The 12,667-nt window shown below is 34.9% G+C and overlaps 1 protein-coding gene and 1 pseudogene across 1 annotated transcript; both read left to right on the plus strand.

The window, feature by feature from the left end:
- The first annotated feature begins 634 nt into the window (after window positions 1–634).
- LOC120152632 lies at window positions 635–4,480 on the plus strand. Its single transcript, XM_039164820.1, has 3 exons — window positions 635–1,397; window positions 2,486–3,957; window positions 4,136–4,480. The coding sequence occupies exons 1-3, from the start codon at window positions 809–811 to the stop codon at window positions 4,193–4,195; spliced, it is 2,121 nt and encodes a 706-aa protein (XP_039020751.1). The 5' UTR covers window positions 635–808; the 3' UTR covers window positions 4,196–4,480.
- Window positions 4,235–6,003, plus strand: LOC120152773 (annotated as a pseudogene).
- The last annotated feature ends 6,664 nt before the right edge of the window (window positions 6,004–12,667 follow it).

Genomic DNA, 12,667 nt, shown 5'->3' on the forward strand with positions numbered 1-12,667 from the left:
AAATAGATAAGACTGATAACATGATAATTTTTATTTTTCAATGATGACGTGACATATCAGTGTTACTGTTAATTTTTGGCTTAAGAGCTACTTTTACCCATGTAGTAGGTTTAATATATAATTTCGCCTATATGATATTTCCGTATCAATTTAGTCTTCGAAGTTGTTTAATTGCATCATCTTAAGTTTAAACCCTAACTTAAAATACTAAACAATAATAAATATTTTAAACATTGATACAATTTAACAACTTCGAAGACTAAATTAATGTGAAAATATCATAGGGGTGAAAAATGATAAGTTGAGTCTACTAAATAGATAAAAGTAGCCTTTAAGCCTTAATTTTTTAACTATAATTTTGAATAAAATAATAGTTGGATGACTTAAATAGAATGAAAATAATAATTGAGTGACTAAATATGTAGTTTACTCTAAATTCAAATAGTGTTGAAATCCAATTACATAGTTCAAATATACTTCCTCTCTCTCTCTCTCTCTCTCTCTCTCTCTCTCTAATTGTCATTCTCAATTTGTCATCTACTGAACCCTCCAAACGTCGCCGTTTAGATCCATCTTGGAAACGTAACCGAAGCTTTGAAAACCGTGAACGGTCGAAAGTATCAATCAAATCGCATCAAAAAATAGAAACTTCACCAAGGAAAAAAAACCCTCTTCACTTCTTACTTGGACCTTCACCTACTTGAGTCAACTAACCCTCTCTCGTAAGCTGTATCAGTCCCCAAATAACCGAGTCAACTAAAACCAACTCGGGGAAAGTTACCCAGATCGTAGTTTTTGTTTTGTTCTAATGGCATGCAATGTGATAAATTCATGGACGTTTGCTGCTTTAGTGGGTGCTTTTCTCGATCTCTCCATAGCTTACTTCTTGCTGTGTGGATCGACTCTTGCTTATTTAGCTTCGAAATTTCTGGGTTTTTTTGGGAAATCCTTGCCTTGTCCGTGTAATGGATCGTTTGGGTACCCACACAAGAAAAAATGTTATCAATCCATGTTGGTTAATAACCCACATCTTAAAATCTCCTCTGTTCGATCTTCTGTTAAGGAAAAACTTCCTTTCGATTCAATCTGGAACGAATTCTATGTTGATGATGATGAAGATGGTGATTGCCATTCAAATTCTGAAAAATGGCGAAATGAGAATGATGAAACGGGAGCGGAGGCATCGTTTAGTTCATGTAATACGAAGAAGAACTCCGTTGGAGCAAATAAAAGAAGATTTGGGAATCAGAGGCCTAAAGTTGGCCTTAGGCGGCGTAAGAGAGTTGCAAATGGCTATGGAGGAAAGGTTTTGACATTTTCGAATCATCCTTTGGCTGCCATTGATTCTACACCAACCGGTTTGAGTGCTTCCATAACTACCCCTGATGATTCTGAAGGTGAGGGTCTTTTTCTTCTAAATGTTCGGTTTTACTAGTGAATCGGATTTAAATAGTGGCTGTAATGTGATGTTATGATCGATATATAGCTGTTTTAAACTCGAGGGAAACATGCTTGCAATAGCAAATTGATTTCCCTCTATGCTATTAGAATTTTGATTATGTTGGAATTGCATTTGAAAGATAGCTTGGATGATGAGTGTGCTAATAATTGGCTGAGGATTGCAAATAAGTGGGGGATCATTGTAGAATTCACTTGTTTAATATATATATATGGTAACTGATTTACTAACAACTATGTTACACAGACCTGGGGTGATTATTCACTCGTTTTTTCTCTATATTTTCTCGGGCGTCCATAGCTATGCCTCCCTCTTGGATACGGGTAGTTCGGAGCAACATTCACTGACAAATTAAGTTTGTATGTAGTTTTTCTTTTATTTCAGGGTTCATGCGTGTGTAAGTGGCAAAACCATTTGTGTATGCAGCAAGTGTTAAAGTTACAGTTGCATATAAAGTTGCTGTTCATATCCATGATCAAGAACTATTAGAATTCTAACTTGATAATCAGACACTCGATGTCCATGAAATATAAAACGAAGTTCTCAAAAGGTTATCCTTTTTTCTTTTTGTTCCATTGCGACATCACCACAAAAAGGATATGGGAGTGTTGAACCCTGGAAGAACGATGGCATATTAGCAGCATTAATGGATGGAGCTTCATGTTCCTTCATTTGAACCTAAATCTTCCGTTTAACTGGGAAGAGAAGAGAAGATGCAGGCAATAGGCCACATGCCATCTCTGAAATGCCATCTATTTTATTAAGCATTTCCGATCCGTACTGAATAGTTTGAATGACTTTTTCTTTTAACGAGAATGAACAAAAAATCTATACATTGTTTTTGATTCTATTGAGTCCTACTTTACAATTGTTAATTTTTCTTTTCGGAATAAGTTATCCAAATTATTGACAATGCTTTGAATGTCAAAGGGGATGTACATAATGAATGCATGTGCTTTGAACTAGTTTTCTTTTTCATTTCATATGCTAATACCACATCAAATGTGAATGGTTTTCTAATTTTAGATGGCTGGGAAACTTCAAAAGAGATTGAATTGCCAAAGCAAGGTTCACAGGGCTTTGAAGTGGATGATGATACTTGTACCAAGAATAAAATCAAGGAAAATTTCACGTTGGTTGGGTTTGAATGCTTGACGCCTGATCGGCATTTTGATGGCGGTGACAAAAATGCGGTTAGAGTCTTAGAACAAGCTTTAGATGAAGAGCATGAAGCTCGTTCTGCTTTGTACCTTGATCTTGAGAAAGAGAGAATTGCTGCTGCTACTGCTGCTGATGAGGCTATGGCAATGATACTGCGGCTGCAGGAGGAGAAGGCGACAATTGAAATGGAAGCTAGGCAGTACCAGAGGATGATTGAGGAAAAATTCGCATATGATGCTGAAGAAATGAACATTCTTAAAGAGATCTTATTAAGGAGAGAGAGAGAAAAGCATTTCTTGGAGAAAGAAGTTGAAGCTTACAAGAAAATGATCTGCGAAAACGAGATATCGGATATGGATATGTATGATATGGAAGCCATATATGAACAAGAGACTTCGAATATGAAGCAACAGGTAATGTCAAAGCAGATTGCTGAATCTGTTGGGGAGAAGGAAAAGACAATGCCTAACATTGATTTTTTGGAGTATGGGGTCGGATCTGTTGGGTCACCGAATAATGCTCTCGATTTTGGGAAAGAATTACCAGTTTCAGAACACAATGAGGATCCTGCTTCTTTAAATTATACTATCGAAGAAAATCATGCAAATCCATCCAGAAATATTTACGAGATTAATCAAGAATTTGAGGTGAAAGGAATGGCATCTGAGAACAAGAATCCGGAGCATCAAGAAAGCTACGTTCAATCTGATCTGTCAATCACTCCTTCGAGATCTGATTGGCATGAGAAAGCTATTAACACTGTAGTCGAAGAGGAGCAAAGCAGAGAAACCAGTCCACATCCATGTTTGACACCAAAAGCAATTGAGACTAAGATAATTTTCCCATACAAGGATGAAAAAATGGAGAAGCATGGAGAAGATTTGCATGGAACAGAATCCGGTACCGATTATCATCCTGTCAATGTTAATGTCATTAATGATGAATCTGACTTGCCTCGAACATGCAATAATCGAACCGTTGGTGGGTTAGAAATTGAGGCTTACAGGAGAAGCAGCAGTCTAGATCGACCTGAAAGATTACCACTATGTGGTCCTTCAAGAGTTAAATCTGTACCTCCTATTTCACGCAGAAGTTCGATGTCCGCTTTCGATTACGAGAGGTTGAAAATCGACAATGAAGTTGGTTGGCTTAGAGAAAGGCTAAAGATTGTACAGCAAGGAAGAGAAAAACTGAACTTCCCAGCGGGGCACAAGGGACGGGAACACTTTCAGTTGCAAATATTGGAAAACATTGCTAGTCAACTTCGAGAGATTCGACAATTGAATGAACCCCGGAAGTTTCTGCGACGTGCATCTTTGCCCCCTCAATCCTCTAAGGTATCATTTCACTCTTGCATGATCAAATTTTGTATCCTTCTCCTACACAACTTCACAAGTTCCTCAACTATTTAGATGTTTAAGTTCATTCAACTGCACAAGTTCTGTTTATATTTCGATGCTAGCTCGTAGACATAAAAAACGAAATCCGATCCTTGAAGAACTTGGTTGATTTCAGGTTATGTCAAAGAAAAGAAATCAGATGGAAGTCCTTGGAGGATTGTTGGGAAGCATTTAAATCAGATGAGCAACATAATCCGAAACTTTGAAGGTTTCGATGGTAACTTTCTGCAATAGTTCGAAAATTTTACTTGTTACAGATTCGGGTTCGGATGTTATTCGAGTGTTAGTGCTAAATACCTAAATAAGTTGAGCACGAGTATGTTAAATCTTTTACCAAGGTTTTTTTTTCTTCATGTATTTGGACCGATATGTGTAGTCATGGTAACAGCCACGGATACTTCAAGAAATATAAGTCGGAGCAGAATACAATTTTGCTTACTTGATATGTAAATCTTATATCATAAAATGTATTTTAACTAAAGTTTTGCTTTAATTTGTTATTGTACTAAAATTTAATTACATTTTTCTTATTCCCTTTTATTTAATTTTCATTCTGCTGCAGTTTTGCTAAAATTGTTTACAATTAAAATTTAAAGGACTGTATTTTAGTAGTGATTGGTGATTATAAAGTAGGCTTAAGTACATATCCCCTTTTCTCTTAAAGTGTTTTTCGAAATTTTTTATCCCCTTAATTATACCGTTTGTCTTAAATTGTTAATGCACCTTTTAATTTTATTTTCTTTATTTAAATAAATAAAATATAATGAATAAAATAAAATATATAACATACCAAAAATACCCCTATTCATCTCCACCATCAACATCGCCCTCCTTTCCAACCCCAACTACCCTGTAAATTTTCTCATTAAAAGAAGTATTAAATTTGGGAAATGGGATGAAGAAGATGACGATGGGCTTTTCTTTGACCTGGAGCTTGCGGTTCCCGATGAGGATGAAACAGAGGAAAACGAAGACGTCGAGGAAGAAGGTGGTGATGTTGAAGGTGAAGGAAGTGAAGATCAAAATGATGGCATTGATGGAAAACCTGACGATGGTTGCTCCGATGGTGACCGAGAGTGCAATTTCAAGCTCTCTTCTGGCTCGAGCGGCGACCCTTCTTATCCGAACCTGACTTTATCTCCTTCTGATGATCTGTTCTTCAGAGGAAGGCTAGTCCCCATTGAGACAAACTCTTCCTTGGAATCGAAATCTCCTCAATTTCCAGTCTCATTGTTGAAATCAGCCACCAAGTTTCGAGTTTTCTTGTTAAGGTTTAAAAAATCAAAGCTCAACAGAGCTCCGACGAGACTCTTTCTGTCGAAAAGAAATTCTCCAAAGACGTTATGCAAAAACACTTGAAGAAAGTTAAGCCGCTTTATGTTCGGGTTTCAAGAAGGTACGACGAGAGGCTGAAGTTTTCAGGGCAGTTGAGCTTGGGCTTTTTGAAACCCGCTACTCCACCGTCTACGGCTGCTGAGAAACCGATTTCAGGGAAGGAAACCACGACAGAAAAAGGACAAGCGGAGGCGGAGGTTGGGAAGAACCCCAAGCAGGTGAACATTCCTGCAGGACTTAGGGTGGTTTGTAAGCATTTGGAAAAGAGCCGATCGGCTTCCTCCGCCGTGGCGGCTGTTCCCCCTGCGCCTGCTGTATCTAAGAGGAGAGACGATTCTCTGTTGCAGCAACAAGATGGAATCCAAGCAAGAGATCTTTTAATGGCTGTCAAGGTATTTCATTTAAACATCATAGCTTAAAGATGACTTTTTTTTCCAAATTGTAAATGAATTTTATTCTTTTTTTTTCATTGTTCTGCCACAGATTCTTCAGAGTCTTCCATTCTGCCAAGGTCTGTAAGTGACCCATCCCATGAGAAGTCAATCAATTTGTCAAGAAACTCATCACCAGATGAAGCTAAAGATGAAAAACAAAAATCTCCACCATTAATGAATCAATGAAGCATTGATTATTCTCTCTGTAAATACTTGTTTTATTGTTGACTAGGTCTACTACCCCTATTGTATGTAAAGGCTCCTCTTTCTGTAAAATGAAAGAAGAGGATCAGATCTTTGTATTGTTAAAAAAAACAAGTACGATGATTATGAAGGCTCCATCATTATCAGCAAAATTTACAGGGGAGTTAGGGTGGTGTTATGCTGGAGATGAAGAGGGGTATTTTTGGTATGTTCTATATTTTTATTTTATTACTTAATTTTATTTATTTAGATAAAGAAAATAAAATTAAAAGTGATGTGAATAAATTTTATTAACAATTTATAGTTGAGGGGACAAATCATCCCAAAAATACTTTAGGGTAACTTGGTAAAAAATATATAATTAAAGGGGAAATATGCATTTAAGCCTTATAAAAAATATTTGTTCAAATTTTTTTAATCTATTGATAATATATTTTTAAGGGTAAATTATAAATTTGGTATTTGAATTTTACTTTCTCTTATTTTTTTATTGTACTTTAAATTTTTTCAATATTTTCACTAAACTTAATATATTAGGTTTTTTTTGTCACTTAACTGTTAAATAGTTAACGACGTTAAAATGGATCGTTATATAGATGCAAAATGACGTTGTTTAAGTGAAAATTTTGTTTTTTAAAACGTTACCATATTTAATGTCGTTAACTATTTAACAGCAGAGTGGTCGAAATAGGAAAAAAAAAAGTAAAGGTCAGTAAAAAAAACTCACAATGTATTAAGTTCAATGAAAAAATTGAAAACTTTTAAAGTTCAATGAGCAAAATATTACGGTTGGAGGAAAAGAAAAAGGTCATAAGGAAATGTAAATTGGGGAAATAGAGGAAGCATTAGGGATTGTAGGAATCAATTTTGGGAAATTGGGGGAGGAATCGATCAAAAAGGGGCATATGACATACACGAGAAAATAAGAAAGTTAGGGATATACGTGGATTGGAGAAAGATGGGTATGTTAAAATGAAGCCCAATCTGAATGATGTCACTAGTACTTCTTGTTAAGGAGATTAGAAAAGACAGTTAATTGGATAGGGAATCTAGTACATTGTGATTAAATAAAACCTTATACTGCAGAATACGTTTTTCATGAATGAGAAGATGAATTTTTTCTTCTTCTAAAATCTATATCCTCTTGTCTATTCTCTTCTCTCAATCTAATCCATAACAAATTGGTATCAAGAGCTATAATTCCTGGCAAATTGAATATGGGGTATGCTAAATCCACTGATATGTCTGCTATTCAGAAGAAGATTGAGAACTTAGCAAGTCTAGTCGTCCAGATAAATGATGAGACAAACCCTCCCAGATGGTGGAAACACAAGACAATCACATCACTAGCCTCGAAAAAAGGATGTCCACTAATAAGAGCTACGTGGAAAAAAATTCGAAGATTTTAACAGGTAGAAGTGGAGAGCAAGAGAAATCAAATTCGGAGGGTGACCAGGTGCAGACTTCTATTGATCCTAAAACAGGTGGAAAGAAACATGTCAACGTGACAGTGGTCAATGATGAATCGCGTTTATCTTATAAGATGGACGAACCAAGGATTCTTAAATCCAAGAAAGATAAATTTCAGGTAACACAACCCAACTTTAAATCAGTTATGAATATGGGTGAAAATAGTGGTTTAAAACAAAACTTAACTGGAATGGATGAAGAAATAAGAGGGCAAAGAGGATCTTTCCTTAGTTCAGGGAATATGTGGCATAAACCTAAAATAGAGTTACCTTTCTTCGACGGGGTGAACCCAAAGGGGTGGATACAAAAATATCACAAGTACTTTTTACTTGTGTGGCGTTCCAGACAATCAACGGGTGGAAGTAACAACAATGTACTTAATAGGATGAGTAAAAACATGGTTTGATGGCTATATAATGTAAAAACATCGCGTTCATTGGCATGAGTTTGAGGCGGATCTTTGTCACTGATTCAATTATTGATCCTTTCCAAATATTACTGAAGAGTTTAGTAAGTTACTTCAGAGGGAGTCTGTGGATGATTATCAATACCAGCTTTAGGAGTTAAAACCTTATATGCTACTGCAAAATCTATATTCGGGAGAAGAGTTCTTTATATCAATGTTTATTAGTAGGCTGAAGGAAGATATCAAGTATCAAGTTAAAACATTGGATCCAAGAAGTGTGGCAGAAGCTAGCAGACAAGCTAAGCTATATGAGCTCTCAGTAGAGTTTGAAAATAAACGACGGAAGATTAATTTTAGAAACCCACCCTACCCAACCCAAATGTTTACGACAAAAACAACCACTACACCAATACCTGCAAAGACCAACCCTACTACACAACCTAAAGACAATATATTGGAGTATAGAAGGTAGAATAATTTATGCTTTAAGTGTGGGGATAAGTTCTCCCCGGGCTGTCAATGTAAAAATGTTAGTTAAACATGATAGAGGAAGGGGATTCGATGCCTACAGGAGTAACACCAGAGGGACTTGTGGAAGAATACATTATTCAGGGAGATGATAATCCACACACCCCATTCTGCAGATTGTTATTGAAGGGCATGATGATGCTAAAATACTGCAGGCTATTATTTTCAACAAATTGATAGCTATTAACCCAAATGTGATGGCCACATCTTCATGCTAACTACACATGAGTCTAAACCTAAAATTCCATAAGAATTACAACCCTTGTTGCTGCAATTTCAAACTATTTTTGAAGAATCATAGGGCATGTCACCCAGCAGAACCCATAACCACTCTATTACCTTTAAACCATGATCTGCAACAATAAACCTACACCCATACAGATTCACCCTCATCCAAAAAGCTGAAGTTAAAAAGTAGATTGCTAGAATACCCTCTTACGCAATTATTCAGCCGAGTAATAACTCATTTGCTTCCCTCTGCTTGCTAGTGAAGAAGAAAGACGGATCTTGGCATTTTTGTGTTGATTGCAGACAATTAAACAACCAAACTATGAAGGACAAGTTTCCTATTACGGTGGTTGAGGATCTCCTCGATGAGTTACATGGGATTGTTTATTTTTCCAAAACAGACATATGATCGAGGTATTGGCAAATACGAATCATGACATAAGATATTCATAAAACGACATTTCATACTTATCACAGTCACTACAAATTTAGGGTAATGCATTTCAGCCTTACAAATGCTCCAGATACCTTTCATTCTTTCATGAATACCCTATTTAACCCATATCTCACGAAATTTGTCTTGGTTTTTTAATGACATTTTGGCGTATAGTAAGACCATGACAGATCATGTCCAATAATTACAAGCAGTCTTGTAGATACTTCAAGACAATAAATGTAACATCCCAAAATAAGGGCTAGTGACTAAAATTTAAGTTTTGAAACTTTGATGTCTAATTTTGAAAAAATTGAAAAGTTCAGAGACTTAGTTAGAGAATTTTTATGTTGGATTTAATAGTAAAGTTTGGAAGTAATAAGGGTATTATGGTCTTTTCTAAGAGAAGATTTTTATTTTCTCTTTAAAGGGGTATATATATACATGGTAATGGGAGAGGAAAAAAGAAAAGTCTGGAGATGAGAGCTTCTTCTTCTTCCTCTCCACCATGAGCTCATTTTCAAAGGTGAGAATGTTTTCAGTTGGTTAATTCTTGTGAGTTTTGAGTTAGTTTTATTCTTGGGATGTTAAGAAAGCCTAAGGGAACTTAGGGTAGCTTAACACTAAAAGAATTTCAAATTACGGGTGATTGAAGAAAAATGTTTTTAAGTGAATTGTTGAAATAAAGCTTGTTAATGAATTTAGAAGTCATATTTGGCTTGTCTTCAGTTAGAATAAGAGATTAAAGAGGTTAAATGGGATGAATTACAAAGTTGAATAATTGGCAAGGTTTTTAGTTTCAAGTATTCTAAAGAGATATTGAATGCTTAGAAGTTTTAAAGTGGTATAAGATGGTTTGTGGAAGTATGTTTGAGTTTAAAATGATAAGAGGAGTTTAAAGTAAGAAGTTTAGATAAGTCTTGATGAATTTTCGGGTTTAAGAAATGTATTTTGGGAATGGGGTATCGGTATTGCTTCATTCAATATCGATACTTCAAGAGTAAAAGAGTGATATTAGGTATAGGGGTATCGATACCATCTGAATGGGTATCAATACCATAATTCTGAATTTTATAAAGGCATTCATGGGGTATTGATACCTAGAAGGACAGTATTGGTACCATTTTTGGCAATGGGAACTTCGAATGCAAAGTGGGTATCGATACCACAGTTAGGGAAGTATTGATACCATTGAGGAGGGTATTGATACTACTCAGGTGAGAAATTTTATAAAGCCTTTCTTTTGGTTGAAGATTATTAGAATCAAATAATGATGTTAAGATTGTTGATATGTATATGAATGTATGATTGTGTAGATATCAATCGGAAGCAAGTACTAGAAGGGTCAACGAGATAGGATCAATCAGGAAAGAGTTATAAGTGATCGATATTGACTAGTGAGGCCAGGTGAGTGCTAGTTATTATTATGTATGAGATGTTTTATGGGAATAAGACTTGCGATGAGTCTATTTCTACTATTAGATTATATGGGTCCATGAATGCAATTGTCGTATTGATATGATTTCTTTGTGGACATGAATACATGCATATGTTTATATGTTAAATATATGAATATTAGTAATGAGAATACATGTTTATATGATACATGTTAAGTGTCCATGATATATGTGAACATATGATAATATTATATAAGTTAAGTTATATGATACTAAACTATGAAACTGTATGAAAAGGTTATATGAGCATGTAAAATAAGGTATAAGATCACGAATCATATTAAATAGTAAATGATTTATATGATATCAACAAAAAGAATATGAGCTAAGTGATTATAAACAGGTAGATATATGTTTAGATGAAGATATGATAACAAGACAAATTATAAGAGTTAAATTTAGGGGAAACTAGTATATAAATTAGGGGATATGAACATAAATGATAATACAAAATTATAGGATAAGCCTTATAGGAAAGTTGTGTATAATTAAAGGAAATTATGATATAGGAATTGTCGAATGAAGAACTATAAAATCCTATGAGAAGGGTATAGGTGTTATATGATTTAAGTAGGGAAATGAACATAAGATATAGTCAAGATATATTATTATGTGATATGAGTATATGACCTTGTGAACATATGAGAAAGGATATAAGAGATATATTTGTTACATGATATATGTGATATATGGAAAACATATGTGAACAAGAGATGACAATGACATACATGTTATATGAACACATGAGAAGTGTTATAAGCTAAGTGACATATGAATATGAAATCATATGAAAAGTGACATGTACGTGTGAATATGTGAAATGATATAAATAATAATAATGCACATGTTATGTGTCATGAGGGCTAGAGGTATAGTTGGCATGCCAAGAGTTGAGGGTTACCTATGTCTTTCGGGACATATGGACAGGATTACCTATGTCCTTCGGGATATATGGACATGTTACCTATGTCCTTCGGGATATATGGATAGGTCCTTCGGGACACATTCATAGGTCTTTCGGGACATATTTCATATGCCACTCAGTGGACCCTTATACGAGTTGTAGTGACAACATAATTGTGTACAACCTCAAAATACTCACATACCTTAAGTTATCACATGTGTACATGAGCTAACAAAGAGATAATATAAATAAACTTGATATGATAATATATGTGTTCCTTTGTGAAATCATATATGTGTTATATGATGTGGATAAATGATAAGTACAGGATTATACGATAAAAGGAATTCATAATAATAATATGATAATGATAGGAATAAAGATAGTTATATATGTGCATGTGTGGATTTGATATATGAACAAATATATGCTTGTGTATAATATGATAGTAGTAATTCTTCATGCATGATTATGGAGTTAGAGTTTCTATTATATGTTTTATGCCTCACTAAGTCATAGACTTAGCGTGTGAGTGTTTCACACGTAGGTTTCGGGAAGCAAGAAGAGAAGTTAAAAGGAGCAAGACAAGTCATATTCTCCTTTCCACAGTTCAGATCAGAAATGTATTTGTAACATATATATGTTGTTATATTAAATGTAGTTAGCATGTACTAATAAATTTGAGTTGAAGATGCTTTGATATGTTTTGTAAAACCAACTGATTTTAATTAATGCAAAGTAACCATTTTCTTAAATTGTAAATTTTACCAATCTGTTAAGAAAAACATTTTGAAAAGTCAATGTGACACCTCGGATTCGGATCCGGGTCGGATACAGGTTGGGGGTGTTATAATAAATTGTTTGCCAATAAGTCCAAGTGTTTTTTTGGACAGTTTCAAGTGAAGTACTTGGGACACATCATACCATCTCATGGGGTTTCAACTGACCCTAGAAGCAATGAGAAACTGGCCTATACCTAAGAACTTGAAGCATCTCAGAGGTTTTTTGGGTCTTAGATGATATTATAAGAGATTTATCAAAAATTATGGTGTAGTGAACAAACCCTTAACTCAGATGTTGAAGAAAGACAATTTTGTGTGATCTCCTACTGCACTGGAAGCATTTGAAAAATTGAAGAAGGCTATGTGCACTGCCCATATGTTGGCTCTACCAAATTTCTCTAAGATTTTTTACTCAGAAAAGAATACAAGTTCAACTGGCATCGAGGTTGTTTTGTCCCAAAATGAC

Source organism: Hibiscus syriacus, unplaced genomic scaffold (assembly GCF_006381635.1).
Source record: "Hibiscus syriacus cultivar Baekdansim isolate YM2019G1 unplaced genomic scaffold, ASM638163v2 tig00111095_pilon, whole genome shotgun sequence".
NCBI lineage: Eukaryota > Viridiplantae > Streptophyta > Magnoliopsida > Malvales > Malvaceae > Hibiscus > Hibiscus syriacus.

Bases quoted from the DNA above. Each gene is read 5' to 3' on its own strand.
- LOC120152632 (XM_039164820.1), top strand. From the start codon at position 809: ATGGCATGCAATGTGATAAATTCATGGACGTTTGCTGCTTTAGTGGGT. The intron at 1,398-2,485 runs GTGAGGGTCTTT...TTCTAATTTTAG, and splicing joins TACCCCTGATGATTCTGAAG to ATGGCTGGGAAACTTCAAAA. The intron at 3,958-4,135 runs GTATCATTTCAC...GGTTGATTTCAG, and splicing joins TGCCCCCTCAATCCTCTAAG to GTTATGTCAAAGAAAAGAAA.